The sequence below is a fragment of the Mobula hypostoma genome, chromosome 2 (genome assembly GCF_963921235.1).
Source record: "Mobula hypostoma chromosome 2, sMobHyp1.1, whole genome shotgun sequence".
Taxonomy (NCBI): domain Eukaryota; kingdom Metazoa; phylum Chordata; class Chondrichthyes; order Myliobatiformes; family Myliobatidae; genus Mobula; species Mobula hypostoma.
Window position 1 is genome coordinate 156545885 of NC_086098.1, and position 20240 is coordinate 156566124.

At 42.1% G+C, this 20240-nt stretch overlaps 1 protein-coding gene across 4 annotated transcripts in view; it reads right to left on the reverse strand.

Annotated features, from left to right (window-relative positions):
- Positions 1-14495: 14495 nt before the first annotated feature.
- ypel1 (yippee-like 1) overlaps positions 14496-20240 on the reverse strand; it is a 51319-nt gene continuing 45574 nt past the window's right edge. For all 4 annotated transcript variants that reach the window (XM_063040910.1, XM_063040909.1, XM_063040911.1 and 1 more), the window contains one exon: positions 14496-16800. In XM_063040910.1, coding sequence (XP_062896980.1) covers positions 16711-16800 — 90 coding nt within the window. In that variant the 3' untranslated portion in view covers positions 14496-16710. The remainder of the gene's footprint in view (positions 16801-20240) is intronic.

Here is a 20240-nt window from a genome sequence, read left to right on the forward strand (position 1 = left end):
GATGGCCACAGGCAGGAATGACTTCCTATGACGCTCTGTGCTGCATCTCGGTGGAATGAGTCTCCGAGATGCAGCACCCGTTGGAGGTGGCGGCAGTTACGGAGAATAATATGTTGGACCCGGAGGTGCAGTGAAAAAGGCGAATGGTATGCTGGCATTTATAGCGAGAGGATTCGAGTACAGGAGCAGGGAGGTACTACTGCAGTTGTACAGGGCCTTGGTGAGACCACACCTGGAGTATTGTGTGCAGTTTTGGTCCCCTAATCTGAGGAAAGACATCCTTGCCATAGAGGGAGTACAAAGAAGGTTCACCAGATTGATTTCTGGGATGGCAGGACTTTCATATGATGAAAGACTGGATGAACTAGGCTGATACTTGTTGGAATTTAGAAGATTGAGGAGGAATCTGATTGAAGTGTATAAAATCCTAAAGGGATTGGACAGGCTAGATGCAGGAAGATTGTTCCCGATGTTGGGGAAGTCCAGAACAAGGGGTCTCAGTTTGAGGATAAAGGGGAAGCCTTTTAGGACCGAGATTAGGAAAAACTTCTTCACACAGAGAGTGGTGAATCTGTGGAATTCTCTGCCACAGGAAACAGTTGAGGCCAGTTCATTGGCTATATTTAAAGAGGGAGTTAGATATGGCCTTTGTGGCTAAAGGGATCAGGGGGTATGGAGGGAAGGCTGGTGCAGGGTTCTGAGTTGAATGATCAACCATGATCATACTGAATGGCGGTGCAGGGTCTAAGGGCCAAATGGCCTACTCCTGCACCTATTTTCTATGTTTTCTATGTTTTTCTTTCTCTCACTCTCCTTTTTCTCCCTCTGTCCCTCTGACTATACCCCTTGCCCATCCTCTGGTTTTCCCCCTTTGTCTTTCTCCCTGGGCCTCCTGTCCCATGATCCTCTCATATCCCCTTTGCCAATCACCTGTCCAGCTCTTGGCTCCATCCCTCCCCCTCCTGTCTTCTCCTATAATTTTGGATCTCCCTCTCCCCCTCCCACTTTCAAATCTCTTACTAACTCTTCCTTCAGTTCGTCCTGACGAAGGGTCTCTGCCTGAAACGTCGACTGCACCTCTTCCTAGAGATGCTGCCTGGCCTGCTGCGTTCACCAGCAACTTTGATGTGTGTTGCTTGACCCCTATGAACTGTGTTTTTGGAGGGGGAGAGGGAGAGACGAAGACGGCTTTGAGATGGTGTTATGGTTTTTTGGCAGCATGTTTACACGTTTGCAAGGATACTGGCAGCTTCTCTGTTCTTACAGAGAGAGAAGGGAGGACCTGCTTGATGGACAGTTGGTGTTCAGCGCGGTGAGATAAATAGAACGTCAGCTGTTGGACCTACAGACACATGGTTTTGGACACTGAATGAGCTTTGTTGTGCCCACAGAAAGGTGGGTTTTGGAGGATAGATCAGGCGGATCAATCAATGGCTCTCGCAGTGTGAAAAGGGTATGACCAGTGGGGTGTTATTCATGTGTCCAACCCTCGCCTGGATTGATAATTCCACCACAGAAGAACGGTTCCCTTTGTGGTGGTCACAGTCAGTGACTTCTAAAGAATTTCCAAGGACAATGGTAAGATCGACGGCGTCAGCTCACCTGAAGACTCAAATTTCTCCCTTCTTCTCTCTCCATCACTACTCAACTCAATACCACAAACTGAACTGAACTTTACTCATCATCATAAGACTATCTATTTACCCCTAGACTTGAAGAAGCTTGGTTTTCATATATTTCCACTCTTATACATATCTAATCATTGCTCACCTGTTTGATATATCTGATTTTATATTACTGTATTGCAAATTTACTAATAAATACCATTATAACATGTATAACATATAACAATTACAGCACGGAACCAGGCCATCTCGGCCCTTCTAGTCTGTGCCGATCTCTTACTCTCATCTAGTCCCATTGACCTGCACTCAGCCCATAACCCTCCATTCCTTTCCTGTCCATATAGCTGTCCAATTTAACTTTAAATGACAACATCGAACCTGCCTCAACCACTTCTGCTGGAAGCTCGTTCCACACAGCTACCACTGTCTGAGTAAAGAAGTTCCCCCTCATGTTACCCCTAAACTTTTGTCCTTTAACTCTCAACTCATGTCCACTTGTTTGAATCTCCCCCATTCTCAATGGAAAAAGCCTATCCACGTCAACTCTATCAATCCCCCTCATAATTTTAAACACCTCTATCAAGTCCCCCCTCAACCTTCTACGCTCCAAAGAATGAAGACCCAACTTGTTCAACCTTTCTCTGTAATTTAGGAGATGAAACCCAGGCAACATTTTAGTAAACCTCCTCTGTACTATCTCAATTTTATTGACATCTTTCCTATAATTCGGTGACCAGAACTCTACACAATACTCCAAATTTGGCTTCACCAATGCCCTATACAATTTCAACATTACATCCCAACTCCTATACTCAATGCTCTGATTAATAAAGGCCAGCATACTAAAAGCTTTCTTCACCACCCTATCCACATGAGATTCCACCTTCAGGGAACTATGCACCATTATTCCTAGATCCCTCTGTTCTACAGCATTCTTTAATGCCCTACCATTTACCATGTATGTCCTATTTTGATTAGTCCTACCAAAATGTAGCACCTCATATTTTTCAGCATTAAACTTTCTGCCATCTTTCAGCCCATTCTTCTAACTGTCCTAAATCTCTCTGCAAGCTTTGAAAACCTACCTCATCATACACAACGCCACTTATCTTAGTATCATTTGCATACTTACTAATCCAATTTACCACCCCATCATCCAGATCATTAATATATGACAAACAACATTGGACCCAGTACAGATCCCTGAGGCACACCGCTACACATCGTCCTCCAATCTGACACACAGTTATCCACCACTACTCTGGCATCTCCCATCGAGCCACTGCTGAATCCATTTTACTACTTCCATATTAATGCCTAACGATTGAACCTTCCTGACTAACCTTCCATGTGGAACCTTGTCAAAGGCCTTACTGAAGTCCATATACACAACATCCACTGCTTTACCCTCATCAACTTTCTTAGTAACCTCATCAAAAAATTCAATAAGATTTGTCAAACATGACCTTCCACGCACAAATCCATGTTGACTGTTCCTAATCAGACCCTGTCTACAGATAATTATATCTACCATCTCTAAGAATACTTTCCATCAATTTATCCACCACTGACATCAAACTCACAGGCCAATAATTTCCAGGTTTACTCTTAGAACCCTTTTTAAACAATGGAACCACATGAGGAATATGCCAATCCTCTGGCAACATCCCAGTTTCTAATGACATTTGAAATATTTCTGTCAGAGCCCCTGCTATTTCCACACTAACTTCCCTCAAGGTCCTAGGGAATATCTTGTCCAGACCCGGAGACTTATCCACTTTTATATTCCTTAAAAGCGCCAGTACTTCCTCTTCTTTAATCGTCATACTTTCCATAACTACCCTTCTTGTTTCCTTTACCTTACACGATTCAATATCCTTCTCCTTAGTGAATACCAAAAAGAAATTGTTCAAAATCTCCCCATCTCTTTTGGCTCCACACATAGTCGTCCACTCTGATTCTCCAAGGGACCAATTTTATCCCTCACTATCCTTTTGCCACTAACATAACTGTAGAAACCCTTTGGATTTATTTTTACCTTACTTGCCAAAGCAGCCTCGTGTCTTCTTTTAGCTTTTCTAATTTCTTTCTTAAGATTCTTTTTATATTCTTTATATTCCTCGAGTACCTCATTAACTCCAAGCTGCCTATATTTATTGAAGATTCCTTTCTTTTTCTGAACCATGGCTCTCTCAAACTTTTAACTTTTCCTTTCAACCTAACAGGACCATAAAGATTCTGAACCCTCAAAATTTCACCTTGAAATGACTTCCATTTCTCTATTACATCCTTCCCATAAAACAAATTATCCCAATCCACTCCTTCTAAATCCTTTTGCATCTCCTCAAAGTTAGCCTTTCTCCAATCAAAAATCTCAACCCTAGGTTCAGTCCTATCTTTCTCCATAATTATACTGAAACTAATGGTATTGTGATCACTGGACCCGCAGTGCTCCCCAACATACCTCCATCACCTGCCCTGTCTCATTCCCTAACAGGAGATCCAACACTGCCCCTTCTCTAGTTGGTACCTCTATGTATTGCTCCAAAAAACTATCTTGCACACATTTGACAAACTCCAAACCATCCAGCCCTTTTACAGAATGGGCTTCCCAGTCTATGTGTGGAAAATTAAAATCTCCCACAATCACAACCTTGTGCTTACTACAAATTAGTTAATAGCAATACCAGACTCCAACAGTGTTTTCCATCTCTGCTGGTTCTTTAACCCGTCATGGGGTACGTGACAAAATTGGGGGCTCATCCGGGATATGAACAAATTGGTTGGGGCTTATTTGAAATTGATTGGAGAATACCCCTTTTGACATGCTTGTGTGGAAAAACAGCAGAAATGGATGTTGCGGAATTTCTGAAATCGCCAAACCCTGTGTCCTTGACGAAAGCTAGAAAGTATGAGTTGTGGAACATTGTTAAGGAATTACAGCTTACGACAGTAAAGAAGGGTATGACTAAGGTAGAAATTCAAAGAAAAATAGTTGAATATTATGTTTCAACAAAGCAATTTACTGAGGATGTGTTGAAAATGTTTGCAGAAGGTAAACCTACTGAGGCTGAGTTTCAGCTTCAGTTGAAAAAATTAAAGATTGAGCAGGAGTTGCAACTGAAACGGCTCGAGGCCACTGAGGCGGGAAAACAGAGAGAAGGGGCAAAAAGACAGAGACAGTTTGAGAGGGAGATGGTGCAGCAAGGAGTACCGGTGCCAAACCGTAGTAGGGAGCCGGTTGTACCATTTAATGTCAGCCAAGAAATTAAGTTGGTACTTCCATTTGCGGAAACAGAAGTTGATAGGTATTTCCTACATTTTGAAAAAGTGGCCATAAATCAGAACTGGCCGAGAAATCAGTGGGCTGTTCTGTTACAAAGTGTGATTAAGGGGAAAGCTCAACGAACGTATTCGGCGTTGTCTGTTGCAGACGCAAACGATTATGATACCGTGAAAGGTGCTGTACTTAAGGTTTACGAGTTGGTTCCGGAGGCATACTGGCAAAGGTTCCGAAATTTGAGGAAGCCTTGGGACTGCACGTATTTAGAGTTTGCCTGTAAGATGCAGATGTACTTTGATTGTTGGTGTACCTCAAAAGGGGCAAGTGAGAATATTGACAACCTAAAAGAGTTGATATTGATTGAACAGTTTAAAGGTCGTGTCCCTGATGGTATAAGGACATACTTAGATGAGAAAGGGGCAGCGACACTATCAGAGTCTGCTAGATTAGCAGACAAGTATGCCTTATCTCATAAGGTTAGGTTTGTTCCGAATAGGAGTTCCCAAAAGGGTAATAGACATAATCCACCAGCTAAACCAGAAAGTAAGCCAGGGACTAGTGACAAAAGGAGGAAGGAAAGCAGTCAGGGGGAAAATTTCCCGGTTTCAAGTGTTACTTTTGTGGGAAACCTGGTCATGTGGTGTCCAATTGTTTTGCTATGAAAAGGGACAAAGGAAAAGAGAAAGAGAAAACCCCAAATGCCTGCACTCAGCCAGTTAAAACATCGCTGAAGAAGGAGGGGTCTGGCCAAGCTCAAGAGGGACTCGAGAGATTTATTTCAAATGGGTTTGTGTCTGTGAAGGAGGGGTTAACCCCAGTTCCGGTGAGAATCTGGCGAAATATGGGAGCTTTTCAGTCACTAATATTAAAGTGTTTTGGAATTTGGTGCTGAGACAGAGACTGGTGAAGTAAATATTATAAAAGGTATTGGAAAGGGGACTGAGGCCGTGCCTTTGCATAAGATAGTTTTGAAATACGACTTGGTATCCAGACCAGTCACAATAGGGGTACAATCTGAACTACCGATAAACAATGTTGATGTCTTACTCGGTAATGACCTTGCAGGTGGGGATGTTTATCCAGCGGTTCAGCTCACAAGGAAGCCTGCTGCTGCTGTGGACCCGCCCATAGATGCTGACATGTACACTGCCTGCGCAGTAACCAGAGCACGTCGAGAAAGTCTGCTAATGCTAATGTTGATTTATCTGAGACTTTCCTACCGTCCCTATATCAACAGGACTTAGAGGGTAGTAAGGCTGAGGAGAGTAAGGAGGATGAGAAAGACTTGTCCTTGTCGAGGATGGAGTTTATAGAGGAACAAAATAAAGATCCTGAAGTTGTGGCTTTAAAAGAGACAGCTCTCTCTGAGGATGAAATTCAGAAGGAGTCAGTGGGATATTACCTTAAAGGTGGGGTGTTGATGAGCAAGTGGAGACCAGCCACTGTGCCTGCAATTGAGGATTGGGCCATTGAAAAATCAGGTAGTGGTCCCAAAGGTTTAAAGGGCTGAAATTTTAAACCTGGCCCACAAGATGCCTTTAGGTGGACATTTTGGAGTGAGACAGACAGTGAACAGAATTATGAAGGAATTCTACTGGCCTAATTTAAGAAAGGATGTTGTAAAATTATGCAGGACTTGCCATACCTGCCAGGTTGAGGGGAAACTTAATCAGGATATTCGAGTAACACCACTTAAACCGATTCCTGCTTTTGGTGAACTTTTTTCTAGGGTCATAGTGGATTGTGTTGGCCCATTGCCAAAGACTGCAGCTGGTCATTGGTAAAAGAATAAATCAAGGAAGGTAGTGCACCCGTGGCTGACAAGAGAAATTAGGGATAGTATCAATTCCAAAGAAGTAGCATACAAATTAGCCAGAGAAAGTGGCTCACCTGAGGACTGGGAGAAATTCAGAGTTCAGCAGAGGAGGACAAAGGGCTTAATTAGGAAGGGGAAAAAAGATTATGAGAGAAAACTGGCAGAGAACATAAAAACGGACTGTAAAAGCTTTTATAGATATGTAAAAAGGAAAAGACTGATAAAGACAAATGTAGGTCCCCTGCAAACAGAAACAGGTGAATTGATTATGGGGAGCAAGGACATGGCAGACCAATTGAATAATTACTTTGGTTCTGTCTTCACTAAGGAGGACATAAATAATCTTCCAGAAATAGTAAGGGACAGAGGGTCCAGTGAGATGGAGGAACTGAGCGAAATACATGTTAGTAGGGAAGTGGTGTTAGGTAAATTGAAGGGATTGAAGGCAGATAAATCCCCAGGGCCAGATGGTCTGCATCCCAGAGTGCTTAAGGAAGTGGCCCAAGAAATAGTGGATGCATTAGTGATAATTTTTCAAAACTCGTTAGATTCTGGACTAGTTCCTGAGGATTGGAGGGTGGCTAATGTAACCCCACTTTTTAAAAAAGGAGGGAGAGAGAAACCAGGGAATTATAGGCCGGTTAGCCTAACGTCGGTGGTGGGGAAACTGCTGGAGTCAGTTATCAAGGATGTGATAACAGCACATTTGGAAAGCGGTGAAATGATCGGACAAAGTCAGCATGGATTTGTGAAAGGAAAATCATGTCTGACGAATCTCATAGAATTTTTTGAGGATGTAACTAGTAGAGTGGATAGGGGAGAACCAGTGGATGTGGTATATTTGGATTTTCAAAAGGCTTTTGACAAGGTCCCACATAGGAGATTAGTGTGCAAACTTAAAGCACACGGTATTGGGGGTAAGGTATTGGTGTGGGTGGAGAATTGGTTAGCAGACAGGAAGCAAAGAGTGGGAATAAACGGGACCTTTTCAGAATGGCAGGCGGTGACTAGTGGGGTACCGCAAGGCTCAGTGCTGGGACCCCAGTTGTTTACAATATATATTAATGACTTGGAAGAGGGAATTAAATGCAGCATCTCCAAGTTTGCGGATGACACGAAGCTGGGTGGCAGTGTTAGCAGTGAGGAGGATGCTAAGAGGATGCAGGGTGACTTGGATAGGTTGGGTGAGTGGGCAAACTCATGGCAGATGCAATTTAATGTGGATAAATGTGAAGTTATCCACTTTGGTGGCAAAAATAGGAAAACAGATTATTATCTGAATGGTGGCCGATTAGGAAAAGGGGAGGTGCAACGAGACCTGGGTGTCATTATACACCAGTCATTGAAAGTGGGCATGCAGGTACAGCAGGCGGTGAAAAAGGCGAACGGTATGCTGGCATTTATAGCGAGAGGATTCGAGTACAGGAGCAGGGAGGTACTACTGCAGTTGTACAAGGCCTTGGTGAGACCACACCTGGAGTATTGTGTGCAGTTTTGGTCCCCTAATCTGAGGAAAGACATCTTTGCCATAGAGGGAGTACAAAGAAGGTTCACCAGATTGATTCCTGGGATGGCAGGTCTTTCATATGAAGAAAGACTGGATGAACTGGGCTTGTACTCGTTGGAATTTAGAAGATTGAGGGGGGATCTGATTGAAACGTATAAGATCCTAAAGGGATTGGACAGGCTAGATGCAGGAAGATTGTTCCCGATGTTGGGGAGGTCTAGAACGAGGGGTCACAGTTTGAGGATAGAGGGGAAGCCTTTTAGGACCGAGGTTAGGAAAAACTTCTTCACACAGAGAGTGGTGAATCTGTGGAATTCTCTGCCACAGCAAACTGTTGAGGCCAGTTCATTAGCTATGTTTAAAAGGAAGTTAGATATGGCCCTTGTGGCTACAGGGGTCAGGGGGTATGGAGGGAAGGCTGGGTTCTGAGTTGGATGATCAGCCATGATCATAATAAATGGCGGTGCAGGCTCGAAGGGCCGAATGGCCTACTCCTGCACCTATTTTCTATGTTTCTATGTTTCTATGTGTTAACAATTATGTGTGCTGTGTCTAGGTTCCCTGAAGCAGTGCCTCTTGGAAACATTAAGGCCAAGACTGTGGTAAAAGCATTCAGTAAGTTTTTCGCACTGGTAGGTCTGCCCAAATAAATTCACTTTGACCAGGATAGTAACTTTATTTCGAGAACATTTCAAGGGGTAGTTGGAGAACTGGGAGCTAAGCACATTGGTTCATCTGCATATCACACAGAGTCCGAGGGAGCCTTGGAACAGTTCAACTCCACTCTTAAGACCATGATTAAAACATATTGTGTGTAAAATGGGAAAAACTGGGATGAGGGGGTCCCCCTACTCTTATTTGCTGTTGGAAATTTGATTCAAAAGTCATTGGAGGGTAGTCTGTTTGAATCTGTGTTTAGTCACAGGCCCAAAGGACCTTTGACCCTACTCAGAGAGCTGTGGTCTGATTTGGAAATATGGGTCAATGTGCAGGAGAGACTTAACAAAACTTGTGACCTTGCAAAACAGAATTTGCAAAACTCCCAAATTAAAATGGAACATTGGTTTGATAAGGTAGCACCTGTGGGTACTGTTAGAAAACAAATGGAGTCGTGAAGTCTGGGAATGAGGTGCAAAATCATTTCAACCCACTGAATATAGGATCAACAAGATGCCAGAATCCCATTGTTCTGAAAGATATTACTGACAAGGCCCATCAGTTGGAACCTACACCGCAAAAACAAGTGAAGGAATTAATTAGCAAGCATAAAGATTTATTTCCTGACATTCCAAGATGGTGTACGGCTGCAGGGCATGGCGTCATTGTAAATTCAGCCCAGTCAATCAAAGAGCACCCTTACAGAATGAATTTAAAGGAAGGTAAAATGGTTGAACAAGGAAAGAGAGTGGATGAGTGTATTGATAAAGCGGGGAAGGCTAAATACCTTACAAAGATTGACCTGTTAAAAGGATACTGGGGTGTTCCTTTAACAGAGAGGGCTAGAGAAATATCTACATTTGTGACACCATCTGGACTCTGAGAACAATGTTTTACCCTTCGAGATGGAAAATGCTCCAGGGACATTTCAAAGAATGATCAATTCTGTGACTAGAGGGTTAGAAAACACAGGCACTTATATTGGTGATCTGGTTGTATGGAGTGACACGTGGGAAGAGCATTTTGCGGCTGTAGAAAAACTGTTTGAAAGACTTTCCAAGGCCAATCTTACTGTGAACCTGGATAAAAGTGAGTTTGGCCACGCCACTGTCACGTATCTTGGCTATGTAGTAGGCCAGGGCCCACTGGCTCCTATACAGGCCAAGGTTCAAGCTATTGCTGAGGTTCCTGTTCCAGTGGGCAAGAAAGCTTTGAGAAGGTTTTTAGGAATGGTTGGGTATTATGGTGTCAGGAGTAAGTTTTTTTTAAAAAAATAAATGCAGGGAGTGGTGAGTGTGTGTGGAATGGGCTGCCAGTGGTGGTGGTGGATGTGGAAGTGGAACGATAGGCTCTTTTAAGAGACACCTGGATAGATACATGGAGCTTAGGAAAATAGAGGACTATGGTTAAGCCGAGGCAGTTCTAAGGTAAGGACATATTTGGCACAGCTTTGTGGGCCAAAGAGCCTGTATTGTGCTGTAGGTTTTCTATATTTCTAAATTCCACTCCATGGTTCGGTGCAAAACTCAGTACAGTATCAGGGGATGAGGTGATAAAGCAAGATCCCAAAAATCTTCTTATGTGGACACACAGAGGCTCTGTTATCTGTATTCATAATCAGAATGTTGTGCACCTTTGCTTATGCAAATTGTCTGCATATTTTCAAGATTACAGAAGTGACCATATTAAATATAAACTTCATTATTTGTGAAAAGAATGAAATAGAGGGCCAGTTGCTAAAATTAACCTGTGAAATAATAATCCTCTACAATTCAACATGTAGGTGAGGGTGAATTTCAGTTATATGCAAAGGAACTTACCCAAATTAAGTAATTCAGAGAAGTTAGTTTGTTTTTTAAAAACTCATTCAGCAGCAGGAATTGAAACCAGTTTTAGTTTTTTTTTTGAAAAGGAAACTGCTTAGAGGTAGCTGATATTCACAACAGGTACTAAATCTCATGACATTCATATTTTACATTTCTCTGCTCAATATTAGGCAACAAAAAAAAATGGTGGAAAGACTTTCAGACCAGCACTTGCAAACAGTCAAAAATTGGCTTGACCACTCAATATAGCAACAAGTTCTCCCCTCAATCAGTTTCTGGAATTTTAAGACCTCTAAGGTAGGCACTTCTACCAATACAGCATAATTGGAACTATAGTCAAGGCTACTACCTGTGCAATGAATTAGAAGGGTTCAGGCCTGCTTTGCCAAGATACGAGTCACATAATTCAGACCAGACCATTCCTGCCAGCTTCTTTTCATGGCCATTCCTTTAACACCAAAACTTTAATCAACTTTACAATCAATTGTCTACATTAGCTTGGCAAAATCCAGGGTACAAAATTTAAATTGTAATAGCTACTGATAACCTGAGGCCCTAATCCAAAAGATTTGGTTGCTAATGAGGTAATTATGTCATGGGGAAAACATTCAAAGCTCACAAAAGTCAAAAACAGGAAATAAGGCTTTATTTGGTTTAAAGACCTGAAACTTCAACTTTGCTTCTCTCTCCGCAGCTGCTGAGTATTTTCTCATTCCTCATTTTAGATTTCTAACATCAAGTATTTTACTTCTGTATTTAGATGGCACTTTTCAACCTCAAGTTGTCTTGCATCTCAATACTGAAATGCCCAACCAATTTGTGCACAGAGAAGTCCAAATAAATAAATAATTGAACAAATAATCCATAGTATTGACTTAGGGATAACTTTTGGACAGTACACAAAGAACTCTTTTACTCTTCTTCAAAACAGTGTCATGGATTCTGACACTCCTTCAACAGTTCATCAATTTTAAAGTCTAATTCAAAAGCTAGACAAGCAACAAATAAGGTCAAGCAAAATATAACTGCCTGAACTTCAATGGCCAAATAGAAAAGCTCACAGGCTGCCTCTCATCTTCAGATTTATTGGGAATCTATTGTAAAAACTAGTGCAATTTTACGCCCAGTTCTCAAGGCTTTGTCGCCCTGATATTGGATGCATTTTGTAAATTTTTAAAAAATGAAATCAGTGCTCAGGCTACAACATCAACACTAGTTTGCTTCTAGATCAACAACGGAAGTCCTAATGTCACATGAGTCAGTTACAAGCACTGGCTTTTGATCAGTCCTTGCAGACTATTCTCCCTGCTGCGATAATGTACTGTCTGAAAGCATTCCACCAGAATCCCTTCATCAGCCAGTTTTATGTTCAGACACATGGAAATGCACAAGTCAAGGATTCAAAGTAAAAGGGAGCTTGCTTTACTTATACTGCCATATGCTTGTGAGCCAACATCTGGGTAGCTGCATGGATTAAATTAATCTTTCTCATGTTCTACAAAACTTCAGGCAACCCTATGAAACACTGATTACATTGACCTTTGCAAGACACTGATTCATTACACAATATACAAGCCCATTTTGAATAATCTGAACCATAGCACCAAGTAATCATTAAATGTTGTCATGTTATTTGTACCTCAATCTGATATATTAAATTATTTTTACAGAAATTAATTTCACCATCTTTAAAGAGCCTTGGCTCCCTTTCCAACCTTTTCATGGAAGGGAGATCATTAATGATATGACTGAAGATTTGACCCTACAAGAATTCCTTGGAACTATGCTGTTGGTGGTTCATAGCAAGAGGATGGCCTCCATTGGTCAGAGTCCACCATGGATGTTGCATCCTAGCTATCTTTGTTCTCTATGCAAGCCAGGGCAGTGCGATATGGGAGCAGGCTGTGGCCATACAACAGATTCCCTCTCTTCACACAGCTGACAAATCCAAAGGAACCAGTAGACACCAATACAGTTTGGCACCAACAGCATTGCAGGAGTTGCCAGTCAATGATGAACTCAACATAAGACTGCCTTATGGATTCAAAATCTGGATTTCCCTCCCCCTGGGCTTTACTCTCAAAGCCTTCCACACGATTGGTATAGCAGCAAGGCAGCAGAGGTTTGCGATCAGAGAGTTTTCCTTCTCCTAGATGAGCTGCCAACCATGGTTGATGAGCCCCATCTACCCAGACATCCTCCATTTAGCACAATGCTTGTGGCCCATAGTACAACAAAATATTCTGCAAAATGCAGGTCTTTGCCTCCTCATGAATTGTACTGTGATCACAAGCAGTAAGACAAGCATATTGTTGAGGAACAGAATGTCAATTTATTCCTCACCCTGAAATTTCCACTACCTGTTGCAAATGCTTGCTGGAAATTAAATCCTTCCAGATTCAATGTGCAGATGCTTTAAATGTCAGTCCAATGCCACCCCACATTTCTTCTCCCCCATAGCCATACTCTGTTCCAGAGCGTCGGTGACCACTTTTTCAAGTGGTTGTCTCGGAGGAAAGATTCTGTAAGTGGTCCCCCACGTCCTTCTCACAGCACAGTTTTTTTTTGTGAGGCCAAGCTGCGAGCTCGACACTCAACCCAGCACGGATGGAAAGCCTGCCTGGGAGGAGCCCGACTGCATTTGAACTCAGGAACCTTTGTTCCGGAGTCCAGTGTTGATGTCACTGCACCACCAGCCAGCCCACCCCACATTACTTCATCCAAAATGTTATTAAACATGGAATAACACCAATTCAAAGATTCTGAGTCAAGCTTAAGAGTACATGCAACAGAATTAAAATATTGAAGAGCAAGAGTAATTTTGGATCCTTTCTTACCCCTTCTCTTTGTTTCACCTGCCTCTGGTGCCCCTACTCCTTCCCTTTCTACCATGGTTCACCATCCTCTCCTTCAGTTCATCCCCTCTGCTTCTTAGCCCCTTGTCACCTAGTCCACCTATCATCTGCAAGCTTGTTCTCCTTCCCCTCCTCCCCCCCCCCCAGCTTCTTATTCTGGCTTCCTCCCCCTTCCTTTCTACTCCTGATGAAGGATCTCAGCCCAAAATGTTGCCTATTTATTCCTCTCCATTTACGCTCTCTGATCTGCTGAGTTCCTCCAGCACTGTATGTGTTGTAACAGATTTGTATTTCAGTTATAACAATTCAAGTATTTATGGCTGTGAATAACCAGTTCTTTTTTTTTTGTTAGTTGGAAACAATATTGCATCCAAAGATCTGAAACATCAGATGAAAGCAAATGTTGTGTCAATGCTGTGGTAACAACTGTCAAGTGTCCTGCATTGCAGCCCTGCATCAAATATCAGTTGGCCATAGTTTTATTGGTATTGCTGATCCATTGCTGTGGACACTAAATAATTACTTTATAACATTAGTTCACTTTGAATCAATACATTAAACCAAGCACTTGGAATATTTTAAAAGTGAAGTTCCGTCTCAAAACAAGGGTTCTATTTTCACCCAGACTCAATGCAACAGCATTTAATTTGTTGCAATTCATACTTTGCATTCCGAATTTCATATTCTTCTGTCATGTACAGCAAAATTCACTGGAAAAACTTGGAAACAGGCAAATTCAATAAAGAACATTTCAGGAATCACCTACCTTCCCTCCACAAATCAGCAGCAATTAAAAATCTTTGGGATTCCGTACCCACATCTCCATCTGGTTCAGTGCAATAAGGCGCCATTATGACAACAAGGCTGCAGTTTTAAACCATAGTACCCAACTGGTGATTCGATTTCACAAGTAGATCATCAACTATCATTAACAGACAGGCCGTGTCCTGGTGAAAGTCTTTTATTTAACTCCAGTACAATACAGTGAGTTGCTGCACAAAGTTGATGTAGTTTCAAGACAGATCAGCAAAGCAATGTATAGTCCCAATATCTATGGAGGGTTGGGGTGAAGAGAGGTAGTAAAGCATTCAAAAGGTTTATTAAAAAAATATAAAAGAATTCAGGCAGGAAAAAAAGACATTTACTTTACCAATATATAACATGCTTTAGAACTTGTAATATTATCAGTCACCCTTGTAGAAAAGAATGCTCCAGATTTAACACTTGTCCTAACACCAAACGGCCAATGCCCTTAAGCTCACTTACTACTGGATGGATATTAACAACTCTAAAGCCCCAATAAAACAAAAAAAAAAATCTCAAAAAGAAAAAAAACTTTTTAATTATAGGGCATGGGAAAAAAAGTTTAAAAATAAATTAAACATGTTACCAGCTTTCAGAGTTTAAACCAATAGACAAGCATCCTGGGATAAGCCAGCTCAAGAGTCTGCTCCATTGGTCCAAGAGGAGGTGCCCTTCCTCATCCCCAACCCTCTCATCTTTTATTTTTAAAAAAATTCTAAAAATGAAAGGCAAATCACAAAATCTGAAAAAAAAACACACTAAATCAGATTGCAAAGTTAAATGTTATTGTAACAAAACAAGAATTACAGAGAATAAAAGTGCTCAGGCAGGGGAAGCAAATCAACTTACCCAGTAAAAATATGTATAAAACCTTAAATATGTTTCTTCTTCTTCTAAATGTACAAAAATGTTTTTTTTAATATATAGGGAAACTGGTTCAACAAGATCCTCGATCTGTAATCTGCTTCAAGTATTTAATATCTGTAGTGCGACCCTCTTGAAAATTTGGCTCAGTAACCAGACTGGCCCCTTACTTTTTTCCAAAAATGTTCCTTCTTCAGTGGTGCTTATCTGATCAGGACCCATCCCCAAGAATTTCAACTTAATGCACGGCACCAGGGAATGAGAATTCTGACAGCAAGAGAGCAGGCAAAAAAAGTGTTGGCTATAAGTGGCGAGTGGAATACAATATTTTTTAAAAAAACAGAATCTGCTGGACCTTCCTGTTAACACTGCATATGAAACTTCTAGCAGCAGAGTGCACCATTATATGTCACAGGTGCACCCGTATGACAAAACAAATGATTTAACCAGCAAACCATTGCACCCAGAAACTATCCATACTCCAAGAACTGGGAATGACCATTTGTAAAAAGAACTTAGGAAGCAGAGTTCAGAACAGAAGAATGAGGAAAAGAAGTTTTTTTTAAAAATAAAAGGAAAACCAAAGTTCTGGAGTGTGTGCATATTCCAGGCAAAGGAATTTCATGCGTCTGTTAAATTTTAACAGTCCGCAGACCAGGAGTCCAGCTCTATGTTTAAAAGGATGTTATGCCCAAAAACCTACTTTTGCGCCCAATTTTGTCCAGTGCATTAGTATACTGCAACATGGAGCCAGCCATATGCTTCCTTTATCTCATTTTGTACAATTTTAGTGGGCCCTCTGTACCCCCTTATCACCCACCCCAAACCACAGCTCCCATTAATGTTACAGCTGCTAGATTTATGCCCACTGGCCATCTAGAAACAGCCTGGGAGAAAAGAACCAATTGCAGCCTATGGGATTCAACTGTACCTCAATGTCACAATACTGCAACCATTACTTCCCGGTCCCAAAACAACTAATTGAAAAATAAAAATGCTACATTTAGATGTACATATATAAACTCCCTTTACAATAATCTCCATGCTGGTCATCTAACCCAGTTTTGTATCAGAGCATGAACAGCAATAGAAGAGACACACACAGTGGGGAGTTTAAAGGAGGGGAAGTGAGAACAGCCTAGTTCAAAACAATCATTTGTAAAGCTAAACTCTCCAAAAAAATAAAAGTGTCATTTTTTTCTTCTCACTCAAACTGTAAAGAGCTTTTGAAAAAAAGATTCTCATTTATAGTTGTTTTACAGTGTTTCACACAAGAGAACACCAAACCTAGACAAAGATTAAAAAAAAAGCAAAGGGCCAACAAGAAGGCAACATCAATGGTTCAGCTGTAAGGTTTTTAAAAATAAAGTCAGCAAATGTTCTTGGAGCTGTCTTATAGCAGAGCATTTTCTGTCCATTAGATCAGGCTCATACAGTCTTAACACAGAGCAGCAGGGGTCTGTAGCTGACTGGTCACTCCCATCCATTGTCTTTAATCATGTGGGCCAGTTCAATAATAAACTTTCCTTCTTTGTACTTCTGACTGCTCTCAAAGGCGTGTTCCTGCAAAGAAAAGGAGGAAGAGGGAAATTAGCATCAGCAGGGAAGAGGCAAAACTACGTATTGAACCACAAAAATGAAAAGCCACTGCATTATTAACCAAACAACAGGAATTCTGCAGATGCTGGAAATTCAAGCAACACACATCAAAGTTGCTGGTGAACGCAGCAGGCCAGGCAGCATCTCTAGGAACAGGTGCAGTCGACGTTTCAGGCCGAGACCCTTCGACAGTCCTGATGAAGGGTCTCGGCCTGAAACGTCCACTGCACCTCTTTCTAGAGATGCTGCCTGGCCTGCTGCGTTCATCAGCAACTTTGATGTGTGTTGCATTATTAACCAAGATGGCTATTTAATGGAATGCCAATCATTTTAGTAAAATAGAAACAATCCTCCTAAATTATGTTTGAAAGAAATTTTGTAAAAAGGAACCTGTGTGAGTATGCGGCAGTTGTTATTGACTTCATTAAAACCTGTGTGGATGAGTGTGCCCACAAAGACTTACTGTACATTCCCAAACCAAAAGCCGTAGATGAACAGGGAGGTGATTCGTCTATTGAAGGCTAGACATGTGGCATTTAAGTCTGGCAACCCAGGCCTGTACCAGAAAACCAGGTATGATTTGTGGAGGGTTATTTCAAGGGCAAAGAGACAATTTTGAATGAGGTTGGAGGCAACATCAGATGCACGGCAACTCTGGCAGGGTCTGCAAGACACTACTTCCTGCAAAGCGAAACCCAATAGCATGAATGGCAGCGATGCTTCAATACTAGGTGAACTCAAAAGCCTTCTATGCACGCTTTGAAAGGGAGAACACAACTACAGCTGTGGAGATCCCTGCTGCACCTAATGACCCTCTGATCTCCGTCTCAGAGGCTGATGTTAGACTGTCTTTAAAGACAGTGAACCCTTGCAAGACAGATGGTCCTGATGGAGTACCTGGTAAGGCTCTGAAAACCTGTGCCAACCAACTAGGAGTATGGACCCGGACCCATTGCAATTTGCCTATCACCACAATACGTCAATGGCAGACACAATCTCAATGGCTTTCCACATGGCTTTAGACCACCTGGACAACACAAACACCTACGTCAGGATGCTGTTCATCGACTATAGCTCAGCATTTAATACCATCATTCCCACAATCCTGATTGTATCAATAAAAAGATTTTAAAAATGAAAAATGCAATGAAAAGTTGCAGAATCTGGGCCTCTGTACCTCCCTCTGCAACTGGGTCTTTGACTTCCTAACTGAAAGACCACAACCTGTGCGGATTGGTGATAACATATCCTCCTCACCGACAACCAACACTGGCACATCTCAGGGGTGTGTGCTCAGCCCACTGCTCTACTCTCTATATACACATGACTGTGTGGCTAGGCATAGCTCAAATACCATCTATAAATTTGCTGACGATACAACCATTGTTGGTAGAATCTCAGGTGGTGACCAGAGGGTGTACAAGAGTGAGATATGCCAACTAGTGGAGTGGTGCCACAGCAACAACCTGGCACTCATCATCAGTAAGATGGAAGAGCTGATTGTGGACTTCAGGAAGGGCAAGAAGAAGGAACACATATCAATCCTCAGAGGGATCAGAAGTGCAGAGAATGAGCAATTTCAAGTTCCTGGGTGTCAAGATCTCTGAGAATCTAACCTGATCCCAACATATCCATGTAGTTATAAAAAAGGCAAGAAAGCAGCTATACTTCATTAGGAATTTGAAGAGATTTGTCGTGTCAACAAATACACTCAAAAACTTCTATAATTGTACCGCGGGGAGCATTCTGACAGGCTGCATCACTGTCTGGTATTGGGGGGGCTGCTGCACAGGATCGAAAGAAGCTGCAGAAGGTTGTAAATCTAGTCAGCTCCATCTTGGGTACTAGCCTACAAAGTACCCAGGACATCTTCAGGTAGCCGTGTCTCAGAAAAGCAGTGTCCATTATTAAGGACCTCCAGCACTCAGGGCATGCCCTTTTCTCACTGTTACCATCAGGTAGGAGGTACTGAAGCCTGAAGGCACACACTCAGCAATTCAGGAACAGCTTAGCTTCTTCACCTCTGCCATCGGATTCCTGAATGGACATTGAATCTTTGGACACTACCTTACTCTTTTAAAAAAAATACACAGTATTCCTGTTTTTGCACTTTTTTTACCCAATTGTTTTACTTGTTTATTTATTATTATTTTTTACTTATTTTTTTTCTCTCTGCTAGATTTTGTATTGCATTGAACTGCTGCTGCTAAGTTAACAAATTTCATATCACATGCCGGTGATAATAAACCTGATTCTGATTCTGTGTGTTGCTGCAGGTTGCATTCTAACCTCAAGAAAGAGCCCTTCTCATTTCACTCTGTGCAAGTGAGCAGTACACGAGAAACCTCTCACCTAGATGTAACAGTTTTATTTTGAAATCATAATGTCATGGGACCTTCATCTACCTGCACTAAGCAAGTTTGTGCTTCTCATGTTGAGTATCTGCAGTTACTCTCTCCTAAGAGGTCGTGGTACATATTGGTACCAAAGATATCGGTAGGAAAAGGGATATGGTCCTGAAAGTAGACTACAGGGAGTTAGGAAGGAAGTTGGGAAGCAGGACCAAAAAGCTAGTCATCTTGGGATTGCTGCCTGTGCCACGTGACAGTGAGCATAGGAATAGAATGAGGTGGAGAGTAAATGCGCAGCTGAGGTATTGGAGCACGGAAAGGGATTCAGATTTCTGGATCATTGGGACCTCTTTTGGGGCAGGAGCGACCTGTACAAAAGGGACAGGTTGCACTTGAATCTGAGGGGGACCAATATCCTGGCGGGGAGGTTTGCAAAGGCTACTGGGGAGAGTTTAAACTAAAATTGCTGGAGGGTAGGAACCGAACTGAAGGGAAGGAGAAAGAGGCAGTTTGCTCACAAATAGACAAAGCTTGGAGACAGTGCGAGAGGGAGGATAGGTAGGTGATAGAGAAGGGACACGCTCAGACCGAAAGTTTGAGATGTGTCTATTTTAATGCAAGTATTATGAATGAAGCAGATGAGCATGGATCAGTACTTGGAGATAGGGCATTGTGGCCATTACAGAGACTTGGATGGCTCAGAGGCAGGAATGGTTACTTTGACTGCCAGGCTTTAGATGTTTCAGAAAGGACAGAGAGGGAGGCAAAAGAGGTGGGGGGGTGTGGCACTATTGATCACTGACAGTGTCACGGCTGCAAAAAAGGAGGAAGACATGGAGAGACTGTCTATGGAGCCTCTGTGGGTGGAAGTTATGAACAGGAAGGGGTCAATAACTCTACCAGGTGTTTTTTTTTATATATAGGCCACCCAATAGTAACAGGGACAACAAGGAGCAGACAGGGAGACAGATTCTGGAAAGGTGTAATAATAAGTGTTGTCGTGCTGGGAGATTTTAATTTCCCAAATCTCGATTGGCATCTCCCTAGGGCGAG